The sequence below is a fragment of the Girardinichthys multiradiatus genome, chromosome 19 (assembly GCF_021462225.1).
Source record: "Girardinichthys multiradiatus isolate DD_20200921_A chromosome 19, DD_fGirMul_XY1, whole genome shotgun sequence".
In the NCBI taxonomy this organism is placed as follows: Eukaryota; Metazoa; Chordata; class Actinopteri; order Cyprinodontiformes; family Goodeidae; genus Girardinichthys; species Girardinichthys multiradiatus.
The window spans coordinates 19,505,761-19,529,945 of record NC_061811.1 but is presented as its reverse complement, the minus strand read 5'-3'; the positions used below and the strand labels follow the sequence as shown (position 1 = coordinate 19,529,945).

At 37.4% G+C, this 24,185-nt stretch overlaps 1 protein-coding gene across 2 annotated transcripts in view; it reads right to left on the bottom strand.

The window, feature by feature from the left end:
• crybg1a (crystallin beta-gamma domain containing 1a) overlaps positions 1–24,185 on the bottom strand; it is a 59,334-nt gene that overhangs the window by 24,155 nt on the left and 10,994 nt on the right. For both annotated transcript variants that reach the window (XM_047346014.1, XM_047346015.1), the window contains exons 2-3: positions 9,794–9,932; positions 1,243–2,573 (exon numbers count right to left, since the gene is read on the bottom strand). In XM_047346014.1, the coding sequence (XP_047201970.1) occupies positions 1,243–2,573; positions 9,794–9,932 (1,470 nt within the window). The remainder of the gene's footprint in view (positions 1–1,242; positions 2,574–9,793; positions 9,933–24,185) is intronic.

Genomic DNA, 24,185 nt, shown 5'->3' with positions numbered 1-24,185 from the left:
GGACAATGATTTGATTGAGATACTATGGCATAGCCTTAGACAGGCCATTTATGGTCAAAAACTCTCTGAACTAGCTGAATTACAACAATTCTGGAAAGAGGAGTGAGCAAAAATCCACCCACAGCGAAGAAAAGGGTATTTTGTAACAGCTTGATGGCAGTCATTATCAACAAGGTTCACATAACTTATTAGGTTTGGCTGCAAGTACTTTACACACAGGCCCACGGTGCTTTGGATAGATGTTTTCCAGGAAAAAATAAAATCATAATTTGAAAAGTGTTTTGTCTTTACTCAAATGATCTTTGTCTATTACTAAAATATGTTTAACTATCTCAAACATGCTTGTGTAACAAAAAAATAAATAAAACAGAAGAATATGTAAGAGGCCAAATACTTTTTGTGGCACTGTGCAACTATTTAATTCTCAGGTTGAAAGTTAGATTTAAGCCTGCAAATAAAATGAGAGGCAACACCCTCTTTTATGCCCTTTAACCTGTATTTATAACTCCATTGTGAACAACAATAGACTGTCACATTAGAGTTTTTTATAAATTTTATCAAAAAAGATAAGAAATGATCAGATTTCTTTTAGAAACTCATGTTATCTATGTAAAACTGTAACAAAAACAAATCTGATAATGGTCAGATACTTGAGTGATAATCGAAACAAAGTCCTCCATGCGAGCAGTTTTAGACTGCCTGCCTGTTCGTGACACAAACTGCTCAGATAGTGTCCAGGAGTAACACATCCATATTTTATGTTTTCATCAGCTCCTGTTCAGGCATGACCAGCTTCAGCCAGGAGGGCACAGTGTTTTTAAAAAGTGAAACAGCTCATCTAGTAGATTACTTACATTTGTGTTTGATAGAGTCTCTAAACGTCAGATTCTTTAGTTACAAAAGGTGGTGACTGTAAACCAAAGGGACGCTCAGAAAAATTACAATTTTCAATAAAACTTTCAGTAAAGTGACAATATTTCCCTAAATAGGATTGTTCATTCATCCCCTAATAAATTCACTTTAGGGTAATTTTTAGCACAGTTATCACCAGTACTTCAGAGAACATACGTGACTGATTTCATCTACTGTAAATTAATATTTCAGTGCCTCTTAGCTGGCTCAGCTTATTGTTCTGCATGGCTAAAAAGGAACATGGGAACTTGGATATCAGGTTGCGTGCAGGCTTTATTCTCTTCTGCATGTCGAGTGATCAAAGGGAAAAATGACACCATAACAACTCACCCACTTGGCTCTGCTGTGCTTGAGGTCTCTGAACTTAAATCTTCCTCGTCACCTTCCAAACTCGACTCCGACTGGATAAATACTCGCTTGGCAAAGACCTTGCCCTTTGACGGCAGACTCACAGTCTTGCGAGTCATACGGATTTCTCTTGGTTTCTCCTGAAGTGGCTCAGGTTCTGGGATCATGCTGGTGTCTGGCTCTTCTGGCTGCATCAAGCTTGTTTGAAACTGCTGCCAAGTTGCTGCCACGGTGATGTCGGACTCTGGCAAGCTGCTACTGGATAGCAAACTCGCTGATTCTTCCTGAGTTACCACCTCATCCTCAGGAACTACTGTGACAGGTAGGGCCAGCACTGGAGGCGAGTCCAATCTAAAGACCTCCTCCTCTTGTTCTGTTACATCTGTTTCTCCCTCCGCCTCCTGCTCATCTCCCAGGTATGTTTCCACCCAGATGGCTTTATGGAGCTGAATGGGAGAATCCCCTCTGGCTGTTTGCTCTCTCTCAGACGGAGAGCTCCATACAACGGCTGCAATTTCCTCAGACTGGCTACAGGAAGATATCCCGACCTCTGAACGTCCCTTCTGTGCATCTGGAGCATTTATTTCTTGCTGACTAGTGATGGTACATGATGTGAATGACTGAGAGTTTAAAGTTATTCCTCTTAACGCTGTGCTGTGGCCCTTCTCTCCAACTTTCACCACAGTTTTCTTTGATCCTAAGCTTATGGAGGTTAAGTTGGGAGACTTCGGCGTGTCCCCTGTCAAGGAAATAGGGGTTTTAACTGACATTGGGGTGGTTGGGGTGACAACGTTCTCCTCACTGAAGCTCTGGATGTTGTTGTCCAAATTAACCTGCAATCTCTTGCTAACTTCCTCAACCACTGACTCTGCAAAGCCTAAATCTGTGTTTGAGTATGGACAAGTTGCAGATGGAAGTTCTGCATTGGTGGGCGTCACATTCTTAGAATTCTTCTGAACTCCAACCGTGCTGATCCTGGACACATTTAGCTCCCTCACACTGCTCCTGCCACAGCTACTGCTGTCTGCAAATGGGAGATCTGGGTCATCCCCAATCAGAGAGGCCACGCTGGGGCTGGAGCTTTGACTGAGGGAGTCGTCGCACCCAGCTCTGGGGGACGAATCATGTGACCCCGTTGGAGAATTGGTCAGATGCTTTAACCCATCCACTAGGTGGGATTCAAACAGACGGGGAGAAATGGGAGATGCTGGTAGGCTCGAATTTGTGGAGGTATTTGACTGATGGCGGCTGCTGGTGCTCTTCTTTTTCTGGAATAAGCTGATAATTCGATTAAACGTTCCCTTTTTTTCCCCCTGAGAAGTAGAAAAAACAAGAAGAAGACACATAAATAAGGAAGAAGGTTGGCTTTAATTTGGTTGAAAACAGAAAGAGACAGAAATTTGGAAGATGCAAAGGAATTCACATGAAGCCGAAAGCTAAACAGAAAGAATGCATTCAATTTCATTTGTATTAGCTGTAACTTCAAGGTACACATCTCAAAAAATTTTGCAAGCTACATGCATGGAATTTGAGTTCATTTTGAATTTTGGTTTTAAAATTTGGGATGTTTCTTGTTGTGTTTTCTTGGATTTCATCAGGTAATCACCCAACTAGTAATCACAATCCCCAGGACTTACTTTAGTTTCTTCAGTCCTTCTGTTACTAGGCATGTATAGTGGCTGGTTTCCTTGGTTTCCGACTGGGTCTTTTTTAGAATCTTAGAGGATACGTTTTTTTAATTCCAACGTAGAAAACTTTCTAAGGCATTTCTAGTTCAATTTTGGCTCTCAGGTCAAATATCCAGACAATGTTGGCTGGTGGCAGATTCAAAATCTGAGTGGATTCAAGCTTTTAAGCAGTGACTCCTCCGTTGTGGAGTAAGTCTCCTTTACTTTGTTTAACCCTCATGCCTCATTTACAAAGCATGCAAAGGCTTTTCTTATTCAGAAAATCTATAAAGTAAATAACTTTAACATGTTTTATTTGTTTATGTTTGTGAATATGTTTTGTTAGGAATTGTCCATGAACATCAGGACACTTCATTAATTAATCTAAAGGCAACACAGCCATCTCCCTTCTGATTGGTCCCCTTAAAGTGTTACTACCCAACCCGTTTGAGGGATAGAGATCATGCCAAAATGTACATTTCTAACTTCAGTCACACACAGAGAGCAGATAAGTTTCACTTCAAAAACAGCAGAAAATAGAATCAAAACAGATCTACGCTGCAGACACAAATATTGTCCTATAAAAGCACAAACCCCATAATACAAATGTAAAAAAAATTCGTATGCATAAAACCTAATTTCCATGGACTAGCAAACAATACATTCTCATCACATTTGTGGCCATAGAAGCGCTAAGTGGCTGTAAACATCATGCTGCATGGTAGTAAAACATCAAGCTGAATGACTAACCAGACAGATATAAACACCTTTCAAGCACAGTTCCACGGTCACTCTTCATCACTAAATACAAACAAAAAGCAACAGAATGAAGTAAAATATTTAGATCCAAAGAGGCAATAATACTTTGTGATAATACTATGGATGCATCTCGGTAAATTAGAATATTATTATTTTATCTTTTGTGGCATTAGTGGCCTTTATTTCACAGTATATAGACAGGAAACGGGGAAGACATGCAGCAAAGGTCCCAGGGTCGGGACCTTGAATGGCTGCATTGAGGACCCATAGCCTCTGTAGCCTCTGTCATCTACCCCTACACCATGCACCCGCCCCAGTAAGTTAGAATATTATTAAAATGTTTACTTATTTCAATAATTTGATTCGAAAAGCGAAACTCACATAGGTTGATTACACACAGACCAAGATATCTCAAACATTTATATTTGTGATTTTTTTATGATTATGGCCTTCATCTAATGATTGATCTAATGTGTCTTTTTCTAAAAAATCTAAATTTTACAAAACACCAATAAAAAAGTATTATTAATATGAAAATGTTGTAATGTACAAGGAGCCTTAAACCAAGTACTGTTACTTGGTTTAAGGCTGCTTTGACATGAATTACTGCATCAGTGCTATGTGGCATGGATGTGATCAGCTTGTTAAGGTGCAGCCCACGCCTTTTGAGTGTCTCGTTACTGAAAAGCGCCATATAAATAAATTTACCTTACCTTACCTTTTTGAATCTCCCCCTAACCCTGAATGGGTTCTGCTTCACAATCCTCCCTAAGACTATAGTTATCTGTTACTTGTGCACTTGTTTTTGTCAAACGTTTTCCTTACAGTTAACTTTCCTTTAAGATACTTGGATACAGCATTCTGTGAACAACCAGCTTCTTCAGAAATTACCTTCGGTGGCTTACCCTCCTAAGGAATTTATGACCGTATGCTGAACAACTGTTGAGCCATAAGTCTTTCCCATGGTTATGTAGGCCATAACGAATTACATTTAGTAGTCCCATGTAATATTACATTTTTCAGAAAAACTGAATTTTGGGTTTTCATTAGCCGTATCTGATTAATAGACATGCCCTTATAGTTTTAAATTCTGAAGTAGAGTTCACAGTAAAGCAAATATAATTAATCATTTTCGTACCACATCCAAAACAACCTGACTAATAGAGATAAAACAGCTCATATGTCAAAGCAAATAAAACATGTTCGGACGGGAAATGTGGACCACAAAAGGAGAGCAACAGAAATCAGCGCACAAAACAACAACCCAGTTCCTGATCAATTTGACTTCCTGTAATCTGAAATTTCTTTTGCAATAGACAGGACCTGGTGTCTTTATTTGAGTATTTTGTACCTGGAATCCTCCTGCTTCTCACCTTGAAACGAGTTACTCCTCTAAGTAAAAAAGAATTAGCCCTTCTTGCTTCTCTGAGCTGATTTATCTACTCTAACAGTTTCCATGATAAGGAAAGAAAATCAGTTTACATGGAAACAGAAAGTAAAGAGAATTCACATTACTGCAGATAATGAACAGACATTTGTATCCCTTCTGACCACAACCTCACCCTTTTATTGTTCTGAAACTGCATAGAAGCAGGTCATATGTTATCTGCTACTCTGAGGAGAAATAAGGATTGCATAGTAGAGTCATAAAACCTATAGCTCATATATGAATTATGCAGTAAAACTGGCCACAAACAGAATGAATCCAGACTGCTCAGGGATAAATGGGAATATATTCAGCAAACTTTGAAAGTGGTTCATTAAAACAAACTCAGCAGTGACCTAAAAAGTACATATTTTCACTGGGCAAGCATTAGAGTCAATCTGCTGCTGAGTTTTCCAGCTTATTAAAAGAGACTAAACACTTAGCTCTGATCTCATCTCATTTTACCTTCAACATGTGATCAAATCTGTGATACTTTACCTCCAGATGGCTTTCAACAATTCACAAATCCACCACGTGGAAGCTGAACAAAAGGCCTGAATGAAGTATCCGGTGCCCCTTTAAAGGTTTTAGTCATTACCTGAAGTCCTTAAGTGAACAGCTGCCACCGTGTTGTATTAGTCCTTCTCCAGCTAGCATTCACCTTTTATTTAACCACAGCGGAAAGAAATGTCGGGTAGGTGGAGATAGTGTGCCACATCTGTGTGCATTACGCTCCACTTCCTTATCTGTGAGCCAGAGCTCTGCTTCATGGCCCGATGTCAGATTGTAATAAAAGAACAAACACTAAACACTGTTCCTGAGAGATAAAACTGTCTTATGTCTAAATTTCTCAACTCACTGAAGAAAACATTTTATTGTAAATCTGACAAATTCCTGAAACACACAAACATAGATGGATAATTCTCTTTAAGCACTCCCATTAACACAAATAGCACAGAGGACTGGTTTGACTGGTTTAGGTATATAGAAGAAAAACAAATCCTGGCACACTGAGATCCTATACAGTCATGTTGACCTTATATTAAAGGATATCAGCACATTAAATGTGACTGCCTAAAGTGTTACTATATAATTTTGATGGTTCTCTGTGGCCGAAGGAAGACAGACTGAAACTGGGACAAAGGAATATGTGGAGGTCATAAAGTGCCACAGTTCAATAAATCAACAAATTGCTACATAATTACAGAAACCTGTCAATATTTCATATCAAATGCAAATACATAGATATTTGATACAATGTTTAATAATTAACTATGTTGATATTAAAAATGGTTATTTTGTTAAAAGCTCGCATTTCATTATTTCACTATTTACATTTTTTAATGTTTGCCTATTTCTGAGTGGCAAATGTGCCATAATGTATTATATAAATCGTTAAATAAATAGCTTATATAAGATAAGCAAAACATCATTTGGAATAAATGAATTCATTAAATAAATAAACAAAAAATATATATTAATAAAGAAATCCAAATGTTTTCAAATGTATCAATGATTAAACAAATGATCACACTTTTGATTGTAAAATTGATTAAATCAACTGAAAAATTATTGTTTATTCTCATTTCAGTATTGTTTATTAAATGTTTTTTGGGCTTCAGTTCTCTGGGGCCTGTATATAGATCCTATGCATCCTAACATACATCCATATTCCTGTTGTAAACAATCTAGGTATTTATTTACATATTTAATAAATCATAAGTATATTTACTTGTGATTTAAACCAGTCATTGACAAATTTTACTAATAATGTAAAGCTTTATTTATTTAACTGTGGTACATTCTGACTTCCATAATGAGAACGTTTAAATAATACATTTAAAATGTAATGATTAATTTATGCATTTTATTTCCTGAAACATTTAAATTATTCCGAATAATTGACTTTTTTATTTATTAAATTTATGTATGTCTAATTTAATTTTGGCTCATGCATCATAAAAACGTTTATTTAATAATTTATGTATTTATTACAGAGGAAAGGAGCTGCTGCAGACCATTGGTGAATCAGTGACAACAGATGGAAACATTCAAATCAGCTTCAGTGTCCACAGGAGGGAATATGTTTAAATTGAAAAATCCTGCTTCATTGCTTTATGCAAAAAGCATTTTTGAACAAATTCTCTTAAAGTGTATCAGATGGAAGTACTGATAGCAGCAAGAGTCTCAATAAAGGTCATTTTAAGGATGGATTATTATTGACTGGATAAAGTTGTAGATGGTATTTTAAATTTTCTTTTGGAAAATTACTTAAATTTAGATAGATAAACTTCCAACTCCAGTCATGTTATGTGGTGCTCTCTGTGTAACAGGTTTAAATAATAACCTCGCCTACCTTCTGGTTAATTAAAGCCTCCCTCGGATTATACAGTATTTACAGTCAGGTCCATAAATATTGGGACAACGACTCAATTCTCATCTTTTTGGCTCCATAAACCACCACAGTAGATTTGAAATGAAACAATCAAGATGTGCTTAAATTGCAGACTATCAGCTTTAAATTGAGTTGTCTTTTTATTCAAATCAGGTGATCGGTGTAGGAATTACAATCGTTGGAATGTGCGCCTCCTGCTTTTCAAGGTACTAAAAGTAATGGGACAAGTAACTGCTCAGCTGTTCTGCAACTTGTGTGGGCCCTTTCCCTTATTATTCCATTCATAAGGAACAGATGAAATGTCCAGAGTTCATTTCAAGTGTGATATCTGCATTTTTCATATTGTTGCTGTTAATTCTCTGTTAGAGATCCAAAGAGCTATCATCGTCACTGAAGCAAACCATCATTAGGCTGAGAAATCAAAACAAACCCATCAGAGTGATAGCAAAAATATTAGGCGTGGCCAAATCAACAGTTTGGAACATCATCAAAAAGAAACAACACACCGGTGAGCTCAACAACACCAAAAGACAAATGTGGTGGATGACTGAAAAATTCTTTCCCCGGTGAAGAAAAACCCCTTCACAACAATAGGCGAGATCAAGAACACTCTCCAGGAAGTAGGTGTATGTGTGTCAAAGTCAACAATCAACAGAAGCCAGAGAGAATACAGAGGATTCGCCACAAGTTTTACACTATTGGTGAGCCTCAAAAACAGGAAGGCCTGATTAGAGTTTGCCAAAAAACATCTAAAAAACAGTTTTGGAACAACATCCTATGGACAGATGAGACAAAGACCAACTTGTACCAGAGTAATGGGAACAGAAGATTATGGGGAAGGAAAGAAACATGAGTGGAAACATACCACCTCATCAATAAAGCAGGGTGAAAAAACGTCATATTCAGCCAAATGCCTCCGAACTCATTGGACGCCTCTTCACATCGCAGATGGACAACACGAAGCATACTGTGAAAGCCACCAAAGAGCTTTTTAAGGCAAAGAAATGGAATGTTATTCAATGGCCAAGTCAATCTGACCTGAATCCAATTGAGCATGCATTTCATTTGCTGAAAACAAAACTGAAGGGAAAATGCCCCAAGCACAAGCAGGAAATGAAGACATTTGTAGTAGAGGCCTGGCAGAGCATCACCAAGGATGAAACCCAGTGTCTGGTGACGTCTATGCCTTCTAGACTTCAGGCTGTGATTGACTGCAAAGGATTTGCAACTATTGAAAAGGGAAACTTTGATTTAAAATTTTTACTTTGTCCCATTACTTTTGGTCCCATAAGAAATAGGAGGCTAGCATTCAAATGGTTGTAATTCCTACACCGTTCACCTGATTAGGATGTAAATACCCTTAAATTAAAGCTGAAAGTCTGCAGTTTAAGCACATCTTGGTTGTTTCATTTTATATCTGTTGTGGTGGTTTATAGAGCCAAAAAGATGAGAATTGAGTTGATGTCCCAATATTTATGGATCTGACCCTATAGTCACTGATTTCTTTCTTAATAAACAAGTTTCTGGTGGCTTTATTTTTTTCTCTTCATCTTGTCATCTTATCTATTCTGTCCCCTGCCTTGTAGCTTTTGCAGCTTCCTTTCTTTTATTTAATTAAGCTATTTAATTACGTATCAGAAGCCTTGCCTGCTTTTGAATTCTTAGACACAGCTTTGCTTATCTCTGCAGAGCAGAAACCCTCGGTGTTGGCATTATTTTTGTGTTCAGGACATTTTTAAGTTGCAGCCCTTGCTTAGAATGTATGTGTAGTGATGAACATTTAGTGATTAAGCATCATTAGGGTGGTACAATGTAATAGTAAGTCACTTAAACCTCAAATGGTAGAAAGATAATAAAATTCTGATATGTACAATTAAATCCATATTGATATATCTTAAAGATTTTACATACATAGGCTGACCCACTCCAACACATATAAGTAACTTGTATGTGAAGAGCCAAACTTTTCTGCAATTTGTTAAACATCAACTAAACAAACGGTTCTGAATATCCCTTTTACCTAAGCCTTTTTTAACTGTCTGCAGTCCCTCTGAACATAAAAATTATACATGCGCACAAAACCCTCTCTGAGTGACCTCAGTGCACAGAAAATCCATATTTTTATTTGCACAGGTCTGCAGGCACCAAATGAAAGTCAAAACGTTTGCTCAGAATTCATATCAGAAAAGGTTTTCTAGTTTCCAGCTCATTGTGATAAAAAATACTGTTGCACAATTCGCTCAGACATTAAACTTTACACAAGTTAACTTCTGTAATGAAACCCACCTTGAGTTTGGAGGGAGACATGGGGCTGGACTGCTGGCTCATATCTAAGTTGATCACAGAGGATTGCTCAGACTGAGGGTCCGATTCCGATCCTGGCCGGAAACTACACTCTGTGGAAACGCTCATCTGGTCGTAGCTCCTGGTGGAGGAAGGCAGGAAGCAGGCAGAGAAGGACAGAGGGGCGGGGAACAGAGAAACAGAGGATGTTATGTCACTGGCTTTTGTTTTTCCTCTCATTATACACAGATCATGTTTATGTTTTACCAAAAATTTTAGGATAGCTTTGATGTGTGAAACGTGTTTTTTGCAAATAAATAAATAAAACCTAATACATAAGGTGATGCTTGTACAGCCAAACAAGCAGCAGTACTGTGAGCTGTCCCTAGAAACTAAAAATCCTTAAAAACAACGCCTCCAGCTTAGTGTGTTCAGGCGCTGACAGCTCTAATTGTCCTAGTTTCCCTAATGCCACACACACACACACACACACACACACACATACACACAGCTGAGACAGAAAATGGGCAACGTTTACTCTGAGCTGAGCAATGAGAGCCCTGCGGAGGATTGTAGTACGTGTGTGAGGTATTAGGAGGTGCTTCTCTTTTTTTTTTTTCTGAAGCTCAACTTTACTGTTTTGCAGATCACACTCAGGTTGAAAGTCCAACAGGTATTCCAGCTTGTTTCAACATTGCAAAGGGGAATTTTACATACTTTATTACCATCATCCGCCAGCAGAAGAAATATAACATATATAAGTCCAGCTGTTTTATCAACAAATTGCCCACACATCACAGCTAATTTTTAAAGCTAAATACTGGATATGTAGCAGCAGATTTACTTCATATCCAGAACACGCATCTGTGCAATACTGTGTTTCTCCACAAGGTGGCAGATAATCACAGCTTTTGAGAAAGAACACTGGCAGACATCCAACATAAACACTTCTCTATGTTTAAATGCAGACCTTAAAAAGTCCAAATAGACAGTTAAACTACAAAATGTATCTTGTTATTTTCTTAAACTATACAGAGAATAAAAAAAAAATGAAGAGTGTAAGACTGAGTAGGGAAGTTATAGAGTTGCAGATGGTTGAATGCTTGTGAAGGCCACACCAAACTTGACATAATTTTTCTATGAGGTCCTTACTGAAACAGATTTCCTGGATCACATGTACAATCCTATTTAAAGATATATCAGGAGCATTTTTTATTTATAATTTTATATGTATGTTCAGATGTTTCTGGGTCTGGAATTAAAAACAAAGGATACACAGTGCAAAGTTATATCTAACTTTGTGTTGGTCTATTGCATGAAATCCCAATTCATGGCAGTTGTTGGCTATAACGTGACAAAATGTAAAAAAGCTTAAGAATACTTTTACAAGGCGCTCATGGCCACCTTTCGTGTTCCGAAGAGTTGCTTCCTTTAGGTGACGTCTGTTCATATTTGGCCTATTCCAGTGGCAGCACATGTGATAGAGAAGCGGATGTGTTTATCAAACAAGCACTTCATGTGTTTTTATTCATAAACTTTAGTTTATGAATGACCCAAGAGCTGCAACACGTTTAACATTACAGTTGTCAAAAATACTTTAGGAAAAGATCAAAACTGTCCAGCGCCTTACTCTTCCAGATGCATTTATTGGAACTAAGACATCAAGTAAGAAGGTTTGGTGATATTAGTTTGCAGGGAGGTGGTGCTGAAAAACACCAGGAGGCACAAAATACTGAATTTTTTTCCTTTCACTGTGACTGCACATCAGTTTCACGTGGGCTGTATTATTACTACATTATAGTCCAGTGTTTCCACTAATTGGATTTGTTATTTTGAGCAGGGGTCTTTAATATAATCGCCCCTATTTTAGTTTCAGGTCTTTTATAGCCGTCTGATAACCATACGGCTTGAGTTTTGCTCTCAATGTCTGCAGTCCGTCTAAAAACTTTCACCAGTCTGAAAGAAGTGGAGTCCTTTACTTTCACAACACTCGATAAAGTTGGAATCTTATTACCTTTTCACTTCCATGCACAATCCTCCAGATTTCTTGGAGGTGACTCAACCATTTTAAGTAAAGCAAGTATCAGCTAGTCAATTTAATTCATATGCAGCCGTGAGAGAATGGAAATTACACCACAGTCCGATCATGCTCATACACGACTGTCACCCTGCTTCAGGTGATAGTCATTTCATGCCTGCTTCCTTTGTGAGAGCTGATTTATCATGTGTCGTTGGGACTAATGGGATCTCTGCCATGCCTTCACTGCAGCAGTGGATGGATATGCCCTGCAGAAATGCAGCTGCATCTTGCGGCGACTTGGTGTTTCCCAAATCAGAAATGTTTCCGGTTTAAATCAACACAACTCTTGTCAATCCACATGTCAAAACATTTCTCATGTCTTCACAGCTCAAGTGATAAAAATAATGGATTTTCAATATTTCCACACATTTGATGTTGCTTTTGATGATAATGGAAATATATGTATTTCAATAAATTTGAAGACGTTAAATCTAATCTCAACAGACATTTCATCTTGTCTACGTCACTAATGAGCATCTGTTGACTTCTGTTAAACACTGCTATTCTTTTATGCTACGTTCATTGTCAGGCGTGTTATTTTTGGTTTGTTTTCAGAGCTATGTTTGAACATGGAAATGACTGAAAAGGGGATGATCTACAACCATTAATAGACACAAATATGAGTGGATATTAGATTAGTGCATAGGGATATAACTTTGCGGGGATTAAGACATGTAAAAGAGAAGTGTGCACATAACCAAAAGATTTCTTAACTCAGCATAGTTTTACCTTTGTACTCAAACATATAATTATTTAACTACACAGAGTTCCTGCAAGCTTTCCTTGTTTTATGTCAAATTTTCTTCTTTTTCCAAAATAAAATGTTCAGATTTCTCAAATAATTTTTGGCCATCAAACTATAAAAACAAAAGCTCCCAAAGAATTTAAAGCAGACATTTCTAACTGGTCAGGGTCTTCGGATGAATGAACAGATGAATGAAAGAAGAAACAAATGAACAAAAACAAACAGGCGCATGAATGAACAGGCAAAATAATAAACAAATTAACAAGAAATGAATGGATAAACAGAGGAATAAACAGACATTCAACGAACAAACACGTAAATGGACAAACCAAGTGACAAATAAACGCACAAACAAATCAACAACTGAACAGACCAATGAATAAAAAGAAAAGACTGATGAAAAACAATTTATTAATTAATGAAACAACAATAGTCAAAAGTTTTCCCCTTTAACTTTTTAAGGTTTAATAAACCAAAGACCCAAGACATTTTGCTAAATGCTCTGTTTTGAACTCAATATTGTTCAAACATGAGCAGAAAGAACAGACTCCATTACAGTGTTTTTCTATAGTTTAGATCCTTCATCCTGGATCAAAACTGGATCTCTATAACCAGATGTTTGCAGAAGGCTTTTAATCAGACTGACTTATTAATCTGATCATCTTAATCTGTACACTATTGTCAATCTGTAGTACAACCTCCAAAGGAATGTGAATGAAGAGGACATAAAGTTCAATGAGCATTCGCAGATGGCTGAAAACATACTTGATGTTTTCTGACAACTGCTGACCCCATCTAAGTTCACGGGGTTTTCTTTTAGGCAGTATCTGTAGCTGAAAAGCCAGATGTAACCTTTAAAACAAAGAAGTGTCACTGTGAGAAGAAAATGTGACCCCCATGTCTTTCTGTACAGATGATCCTGAAAATACCCTCCAGCATTTTTCTGCTCAAAGAAAACTTGTGTGAAATTTGTCAATCTTAGTCTATCAGGCTACGGGGACAGACCGGCTCCAACACGCCTGAACCTCCTAAGCTGCAAACAAAGCTCCACTGTTTTAAGGAGACTTTTATTGAGGAATGTTTGCCGTTACCTCCTTAATACACCATGGCAACTGATGTTTCTTTATTCATGCATCTTGCATAGATTTGATCTAATTAAAAGGGTAGTGATGAATAGTTGTGTAGCAGTACATCAAAACAATAGGATGATATTGGGTTCACAAGAACAATTCTTTACAGTCTAGGTTTTTCATTTGGCATTGTTTCTGCAGCTGACTAAAAAACACTGAATGTGTTATCCTGGGCTGGTGCTACATCAGTTCTTAACGGGTTCTGTAAAAGAACCTGTTTGATTTTTCACAGTCCGAGAGCCAATTTGTAGCCATGTGAGCTGCACATTTACCTACTTAAAAGCCTGTGACGCCGATTACAAAATAAACTAAGTGAAGATAAAAGACAGTCAGCTTTTTTTTAATCCAACATAACATTCCAAAAAAAAAAAAAAACAGTATTACTACAAATTAAACTTGATAGAGGTAGTGTGATGGTTTGGGGTGGTTTGCCCCTTCACAACCGAGATGACTTGCTGTAATTGATAGAAATACAAATTCTGCTCTCTACCAAAAAATCCTGAAGGAGAATGTTTAGCCTCGACAATGATCCTGAGTCCATCAGCAAGTCCATAGCTAAAACACGAGTGGTCTAATCAAACTCCAAACTTAAATCCTATTGTGTTTCTGTGGCATGACCTTAAACCTTATTTAATTTCCCTTTGGGATTAATAAAGTATTTTTGAATTGAATTGAATTGAATTGAATTAAACGAGTTGTTAATGTTCGAAAACCCTCCAATGTGGCTGAATTACAACAACAGGGCCAAAGGTTCTCAAGAGCAAAGTGAAAAAATGCGATTTATTCAATTCAATTCAAATCAAATTCAAAGATACTTTATTGATCCCTGAGGGGAAATTTGAATTCCAGTACAACCCATCCAAACAGACATCATGACACAAGACAAGGGGGAACGGGTCACCGAGGCTTTGCTGCCCACTCACAGGCGCTGCCCTTGTTAGATGAGAAAAGAGGCCACATTAGTTAAGTAGAGGAAAAAAATTATATTTCACACTTTATCCTTAGCAGGATACAGTTTGAGATTGCAAAAAACCTCAGCACAAAGAAGCAACACGTATGCAAAACAACATCATGCCGGGATTGGTGAAGGCGGTGTGAGGGGGTGCATATGTTTATCTTGAGCATGTGTGTGTATGCAAGTGAGTGTGTGCAAGTACGTTGGAATGTTCATCAACCTGCCACAAAGTTCTGAGCAGGTCCACAGATGTCCTCAGGGAAGGGAGGGGGCAGAGGGAGCAGAGCGTCATGTTTACATAACTTCCAGGAGAGGCTGAAGATAGCCAGCCATCAAGCAGGGGAGCCAGATTCAGAAAAACAACAATTATTTGGGTTAGGCTGACTCTTAATTTTCCATCAGCCTTGAGAGTCTCACTGGTGCTTCTCAGAGGCGAATCCAAACAGCCAAATTCCTGGTCTTTCTGCCAGATCTGAGCGAACAACTTTCTCCAAGATTTATCCCATTTCGCCCCTGAGTCCAGGAACCGCAACCTGCCTGCGATCCTGTGTAAGGATCACATCCAGTCTGCGATTCAGCTCACGTAACATCTCAGTCTGAGTGCTGATCGCCTTGAAGATCCCATCACACATGCCAGGCAGCCTCACAATTTCCAGAACAGCTTCTGATGTTTTCCGAATTTCTCGATATGCCAGGTAACCGCTGACTCCAAAAAGCATAAATCCTGATATCAAACATCCAATTATATACACATCTTCCACATCCTCGACTGACATTATCGACAAACACACAATCCTCCACTTCTGCCAGGAGTCCATTGTGTATCCGGAGAAAAACGTCCCGTCTGGACAAGAGGGTCCCCTCCACCCTATCTTCTTGTCGAGGAAATTTGATCAATTGCATTGAGAGACCAGCTGACCAAATCCATAACTCAGAATTGTGGAAGATATGCAAAAAGAGGCTCCAAAAAGAAGACAAGACAAATTATTAAATAGTTAGGGCGCAATTACCTTTTCACATAGGGTCAGGTTGGTTTGGATTGCTTTCTTGCCTCAATAAATGAAAGTATCATGTGAGGACAACTTTTTCATTTACTCAGTCTATGTTTGTCTGATATTACCACCACTAATTATTGGTTCTCTCTTACTCCATTGTGACTGCAGGATATCACTACAATGCTGCATCACATAAAGCTCACCTCTAGCCCCCTCGATGTCATCCCTGCAACTCTTTTTATGGATGTATTTGACTCTATTGGTCCCAGTTTGGCTGAACAATTAAATGACGTAATGGAGGCCAATGTTAACATGGATGTATTTCAATCTGGTTTTTGTAAACTGCATTGCAGGGAAATGGCCTTATTAAAAATGTCAATAGATGGCAGCTGACTCTGGAGAGTACACTGTTTTGGTTTTATTGGTTCTGACCTCTGCATCCAACCCTGTGGATCATGATATTTTGATAGACTTAGGGACTTCTTTGACATTTCTGGTTTTGTTTTAAAATGGTTTAAATCATCTTTCTGCTGTTTTTATTAATAACCTATTTTTAGACCCAGCTACTCTGCCTTATATCCCAGGATCTGTTTCGGGACCAATCCTCTTTTTATATTATCTTTCTACTTTAGGTAAAATCCTCACATACTATAAAAATATGTCTTATTACATATATACTGATGACATTTGATTGTACGTCTCCTTTCAAATGTCTGAATTGTAGAAAATGCATGAACTTAACCAATGTTTGACGTAAATCAAAATGTGGCTCGATAAGAACCATCTGCAGATTAATGACAAAAAGACAGAAACCATCATCACTGCTCCCTATGATAAAATCCTGGTTATCAGGCAGCATGAGACCTTTTAATCTGATTGTGTTAAAGATGGTGTCAAAAATGTGTTTGCTTTGACAGCTCTTTGTCTCTTGAGACTCACTGTAAGGATCTTCTTAGAAACTGCCTTCATCACCTAGGAAACATATCTAAGCTAAGATCTTTTGTATCAGAACTAGAAATAATTATCCATGCTTTTATTTCATCCCACTTCACCTTCAGACTGTGCAGAATGTGCTGGCAAGGCTTTTAACCGGGTCTAAAAAGAGAGACCACATAACCCCAGATCTTGCCTTGTTGCACTGGATCCGTCAATTTTAGAATCCAGTTTATTTTGGTCTTGACATTTAGAGCACTCCATGGCCAAGCCCCCAAACATATTGAGGACTCCTTGGAGTCCCTTTCTTTTTCCTGGCCACTTAGATCATCTAATAAGATGATGCTGGTGGTTCCCCGGACCTATTTCAAGACCTGTGGAGATCATCTTTTCACGTGGTGGGTCAGTATGTACTGACTCTTTAAAAAAAAAAAAAACGCCTAAAAATTTACTTAATTAGACAAGCTTTTATTTAATTAATTAATTGTTTTTATTATTTATTTTATTCTTGTGAAGCGCTTTGTAATTTTTATCTGTGAAAGTTGCTATATAAATAAAATTACTTACTTACTTACTTAAATCTGAAGACAACCCGTTTTATTTAAAGAAACGATTACATTTTATAAATTAATATACAGACTGAAAGTTATAGCTGCATTTGCCATGTTTCTGATTTGAAATCCTCAAGGCTATTATTGTGAGCCGATGGAAAGGATTCAATGTAAATTGGTCTTATAGCTTCACTTATGTAGTAGGATTTCTTATGGGTGTAGTTGTCTGCCCTCAAAATGAACTAATCAAATTGTGTATCTGGGCAAAGTTTCATTCTTCCCTTCTTACCATCTGAGAAAGGAGGAGACCAGAATAGATAGCAAACTAACATAACCTCAAATAGTTTCATATCTGACCCCCTTTTGCATTTCACCAAACACAATTCACTCAGATCTTCTACAACGTTTTCTTAGAGACAAGTCAGTGCAAAGAAATAGTTCAGCCTTTACTTCTTCGAAGGCAAATAGGTGAAATTAGGCTAAATGATTCCAGTAACCCCAGTAAGGCTATTGCAGCCGCTGTATAAACTCAAACAAGGGATGGAAGAGATTCAAGCAGTGACTCAGACTCTTTTTGGTAGATGAGGGGCTTAATGAGTCACTGGGAGCTGTTGATAGAAGCTATAATATTCTAATAAAGGGACCGTAAGAACCCTAACCGCACTCGCTATTGTCCATAATAAGATACAGGCTAAGATAAAACAAAGCTGGACTCCTGCCTGTTATTAAGTTTTGTTCCAAGGTCAAATTGCTCAACTTCTGGCACTGGCATGATGTGCAGCAAAAGGCAGACTCTGGCACTCTGCAGATGGTCTGTTTTTTATATTTATTTTCCAGATAACAGCAAACATTTTGGTGCAATACAAAAATGCAGATAAAGGTTACATTTTAATCCTTACAAGGATGTCTACTGTGAATCGAAAACAGCTGTCTTTCGTAAGAGTGCCTGGGGATGGATAAGGGAGTGGCTGTAAGAACTGCTGCAGGGCCCTGTTTGCCAGAGAGGGCGGTTTCCCAACAACCAGTAGGCTGCAGCCGTTACGCTCCCTTCTAGACCAATAACCGCAACCAGGGAGCACAGTGAAAACCAAGCCAAGATGTTCGCAAAGGCTTTCAAGCATTCAGCGGCTCAAGTTTCAACGACTTCTCTTGAGCTAGGCTGCATGGAGACAACTGTCTGCTCTGGATCCTGCAGAACGTCAGGTGCTGTGGAGGTGTGCTGCATGTCATGTTTACAATCACCCGCAGGAAGAGAGGCAGTTTGCACAATAGCACAGGAACAAAGAAATTCATAATGTTGACTTTGGAAGCACAGACAGAAACCTTTACTGATATCTGCTATTTTCTGTCTTTTGTTCCAGTTCTACTAAGCTGCTTGTAATTGTTGATAAAGCAAGATAGAATCTCTCTGCTTTGAGCTCATTAACTCATAACTGGCATATGTGATCAGAGATTTGCATAGAAAAAGGTCTGTTTACTGCTTCATTATGTTGGTAACATCTAGAAATCCATGTGCAAAACTACAGTGGTATTCAAGATGCAAACATCGACTGACATGGTGGGCAAACCATATAGCAACAGAAATGCAAACAAGATTTATGTTAGAAGTAACAAATTCAAACTAATAATTCCCACCACAATTGTAATTGATGTTAATAAATAAAGGTTCAAGAATGAATACATCCACCACAGATAACCTGTATATCAGACAGAATTCCAGCTTTCAAGCTATTCCGGGAATGACCGTGTGGAGGAAAAGTTCACCTGTGAGCTTTTGTCTCAGCAGATACGCACCTCCGTTGCGTCATCCCATGAGACGCGGTGGAAATGGCAACAAAAGTTTATTTTCTGCGGGTTTTATAATCCCGGGTGACGTCAGAGATGCGACGTCTGTTGAGCTGCACATGTCGAACTGCACAGCCCAGCCGGCCCCAAAGTTGTGTGACCACAACAAACCTTTTTTTTTTGTATTTTATTTTACTAATCGATTCTTCAATAAAATATTGCAGATTATGACCCCTAAACAAAATATAATCTTCTTGTCGGGTCAGGAGATGATGAGTTGTTTATGGGATATTATTCAAAATGACTCAAATACAAATTGACTCATGGTTGGTACACATTCTAGCTGATTCTTTTTCACATCAAAAAAGGTCAGATATGAAACAACTAAAATTGCAAAAGTATGAAATAGTTGAGGTGCGAAATGAGATGATATAGGCTTAAACATTCTACAGTGCATATGTAGCTTTAAAAAGAGCAATAAGCTTGGTTAAGTGCCACATAATCTGGGAACTGCAAAAAAGTTCAGCAATAAGGAACTTTGGCAGAGCATTAAGTAAAATTTCTTTACATTATTGTTCTAGAATGTAGTATCTGTGAACAAATCAGACAGAAATGTGTATTTGCTCTTGAAAACCTGCATTGTTTTCACTCAACCACAGATCCTCTTGCATTTTGGAAGCTAATTAAGAGTATTATCAAGAACTTACAGACCAAACTATACTTGCTGCACTGACTGAACTATTGCTTTTTTATCTCAGCTGCAGAAAAAGGTCACGAGACATTTTTGCAAAGACAGAGGGTGTAACTTTCTGCAACTTATTTGTCCGACACAATAGTTATCTCTGCCAAATGTCTTAACAGTCTTATTGTAATGTTTTCACATCCATCTCTTAGTGCGCTAAGATACCAGTCGGCTCTGTGGAAACATTGGTATGCAAGTCTTTTATAATCTTTTTTTTTTTCTCTCTTCTCTTTTTTATATGTTGTGTTGTTGTTTTCTTGTGGACCATGAGTCTGTTGAATAAAGTAATCAATCAATCAATCTTGTTCGATGGAGTTCAAAGAAGCTTCCGACTTTCACACTGCATTCAGACATTTTCATTTTCACATTTTCAAAGCTTTCAATTGCTTGAATGCTGAGTAATAACTTGGAGCTCTGTTTCTATGCAGTAATGTGACCTTTAAGACTTGGAGGTGATGTGGATCGACTTGTTTTATCAACCGACAGCAATTAAACCAAAAATAAAACGTATTGTCCCCATGGACTATTAAAACAGGCTTTAAACATCTCGACGTCTGGATAAGAAAACAATTAACCACAAATCTTGATTAGATGGCTGATATTTAAGAAAGGAGCCTTACAGTTTTTTCTAGCAGACCTACATATATTTTTCCATCTCAGTTTGAGGTCTTTAGATTGTATTACCTAAGTTGATATAGACTTTTCCAATTCAACAAGCTACGTTTTCCTGTCCAGGAAGGTACTAAGTATTAAACAAAATTTAAAACATTATGAAAATTTATCAAAAAATAGAGATGAACCAATAGGAAAGAGATCAAACATGGCCAATTTTCCCTTGATTGACAGTGATTGGTGATGGGCTACATTTTGTAGTCAAAGCTGAAAATGCAGCATGTACTCTGACGCACTTTATTTGTTTAATAAAAATCTGATAAGGATATAGCAAAAATGTATGGTGCAAAAATGGGTATATTCTTGCAATCCATTAATTTTGCTTTGGATTCAAAGCTACCATCTCAAAAAATCTGTGGCAATGTGTTTTTGTTTTATGTATCATCCTTAAAAAAGAAATCCAGAAAAGGTCACAACTGGAATGTGTAGGTCAGACTTAAAATCAAAACAGGTAAGTGATGTCAGCCAAAAATGCCTAACTGGTGCATCACTACAAACCCTAAAACTCACTACAAAAAAAGCTTTATTGACTACTAAAACGTCTTTATTGATTTGATGTAACCAAACATTTATACAGTAAAGTAATGCAACTTTTGCCATTAACTCCACAACTGACCTCCAAGGTTATCTAGTTCTTCCAGGGCAGATATTTTCCTGGTCTGAAATAAATCATCAAGTGACCCAATTACAAACAATCCCCAGGGCAAAATATTAATGTTTTCTTAAATTCAGACCCAAACAACATGCCAATGCAGAGTCCAGAATCATCATGCATTAACTGGTGTACAGATGTGGTAGAAAAATGTGAAATAAGGACCTCTAATAATGCATGCTACAGATAGAACAGCCTGGTATCTTTGAGGTAGCTTTTCAACAATCTCTAAAGGGCAATCAAGCGCTGTTTTATCATTGCTGACATGTTCCAATAAGTATTTTTTAAAGATCACAAGAACACAAACAATTTGAATTTTCAACAGGCACGCTGTTGCACTTAGAATGCATTGCTTTAGGTTATTCTGTCCTTACATACCTGCTGGAGATAGCAGCACCTGAGGATAAACAATAACCTTTAACTTGGTGCAACAGATACTTGGACAACTTCTCTCTAGACAAATGTATTTCAGACCTATGTGATTGTACTTTAAGGAAAGAATATGAGAGAGTTTCTGATTAGAAAAATAAATTACGGAACTGACTGAAGATGGTGAGAATACGAGAGCACGTACAATTATAATGCAATAAGGGGAAGGCTCAGTTCTTGTAGTAAATGTAAGTGGAGAGCTTTAAGTAAAACAAAAAAAGGTTATTAATACATGGCACATGTATGCAGAATTTTTGGTTTATTCAACTGAGTGCCAATATATTCAATAGCTATAACCATAGATTAGTCTAACTAAGGAGTTGGTAAATACATCATTACTTAGAGAGTAAGTCATTCCTATTTATAAGGTAAGTTTTCTAATTATCCAACTCTCGAGCCGTTACGCTGAATGACTGCCAAGGCTTCAGAAGGTCACAACAACAGCACTAATACAAAATTGCCTTGCAATACATCTTTAAGAGCCGGCAGAGATCCTTGGTCTTACCTGGTGTCTGTGTACAGTGAGGAAAAAAAATATTTGCCCCCTTTTGTTTTCTCTTGTCACACTTAAATGATTCAGATCATTGAACAAATAAAAAAATTGACAAAGATCTCCTGAGTACATACAAAAGGCACTTTTGAATTTATGATTTTAAAAGAAAAGCTATCAATACCAGCCTACCCTATGTGAAAATATGATGGCCCTCCTTGGCAATTCATCAGATAACTGTAATTAACCACATTATTAGTTCAATTCCACTAGCGACACTCAGGCCTAATTACTGTCAGACCTGTCAATTCAAGAAATCACTTAAATAAAACCTAACTGAAAGCATAAAATAGGCTAAAAGATCTTGAGAGCAGAAATTCAAGATCAGAGGAGAAACAAAGTCATTGACATCTGTCAGTCTGTGTAACAGTGCACTTTTATTAAGTTTTAGGACTGCATTGAACCACAGTGAGGGCCATTAATCACAAACTGAGGGATCCTGGAACAGTGGTGAACCTTCACAGAAGTGACTGGCCAACCACAATTACTCAAATAGTGCATCAGCGTCTCATCTAGTAGGTCACAGAAGAACCCAGAAAAACATCTTAAGCACTGCAGGCTTTACTTACCACAGTTAAAGTCAATGTTCATGACTGTAAAAGAAACAGACTGGATAAAAATGGCATCCATGGAAGAGTTACCACTGCTGATCCAAGAATCTCGGAAAAACTTTGGGAAAATATTATTTGACAAAGATCTCTGAAAAGCAACTTTTTATAAATTTGTATCTGAATATTTTTTATGAACAAAGAAGCTGAGGAGTTTCACATTTTAATGAGACTCTAACATCCAAACAGTAAATTAAGGGAGATGAGGAAAAGATATCATTCATAAGACATATAGTAAGCTAAAAATCAACCTTTGTCAGAGAGAATGAGCAGAAACTCAGATTAAGATAATTTAAAAAATATATCACTAAATTATTATTTTTCCAATTCAGCATATATTATCACTCACACACCTGACTTAATGCTTTTCTCCATCTGCTAAAAATAAATCAATAATGATCAAATGTAAGAGCAGAACAAAATGAGAAAATTCAGCCAGAACCAACTTTAAACCTGAAACAACTGGGTGAGTCAAATAAAAAAATAAAAAAAGATGAACGAGTGGTTTTATGTCACAACAAGTCAAGCCTTTGGAAACATAATGGAAGACTGGACGCTGTGTGAAAGCTGCAGAAGCAATTTTATAAGAGGTAATTTCTGCAGAAGCAGTTTCTTACCAACAAACCTGTTAGAATCCCTGGAGCGACAAGTAAGCTTTCAGGTGATTAGTTTTCTCTGTCTGCTCTTTCTGCAGGAGATGCTTCTTTATTCACTTTGTAACTCTGAACTTATGCTGTAAGTCAGTAATAACAGCAGAATGTTCAATACTTTCAGTAGACTCTTCCTAAGGCATCTGTACCTGTGGTAATCTGTTGAATTCCTCAGAAAATAGACATCTTTTAAAGTCATGCAACTTTTTAAAAATTAGGTAATATCTGCCTGAGGGTTCCTTCTCTGTTTAAAAACTCCTGTGGGATAATACATAGGACAGTTTTTAAAAATGTGCTGGTTTCCTGCCAAAGAAAGACCAGGAATCAGGTTGTGGATTAACTGGAGCCGCTTTAGGGAATGGTGGATCTATTGAGGCATGAGAATTCAGGATTTATGTACATTTCAATCTCTGGCTAAAAAGTGCAACATGGGATGGGATTCATTTTCATTGATTAATAACACGGAAAAATCTTTTTTCCAATAACAAATAATTTACAGAAAGCGCCACTAAACAATCCATCATTTGAGACCCAATCAGGACATTGTGATCTGCAGTATCACAGCCCTACTTAGAAGGACATTTTAATCATTTTTTTGCTCTTTTTCTGTTATAGTTGTGTTTTTCTGGGCATGTAAAATATCATCTAAGTTATAAAAATCCAAAAAATCTTATATTACAGGTACGCCAATCAGGCTCTTTCAGTTGACATTTACTGCATGTCCTACCCCCTCTCCCCACCCTATTTCCTGTCAACTCACTTTTGAAAAAATATTGAAAAATAAAGGCCACTAGTGTCTAAAAATAAATAAATCAATACATAAAACAAATGCACAAAAATTTGCACCAAAGTACAGTACTGTGCAAAATGTTTTAGGCAGGTGTGAATAAATTCTGTAAACAAAAATTGATTTAAAAA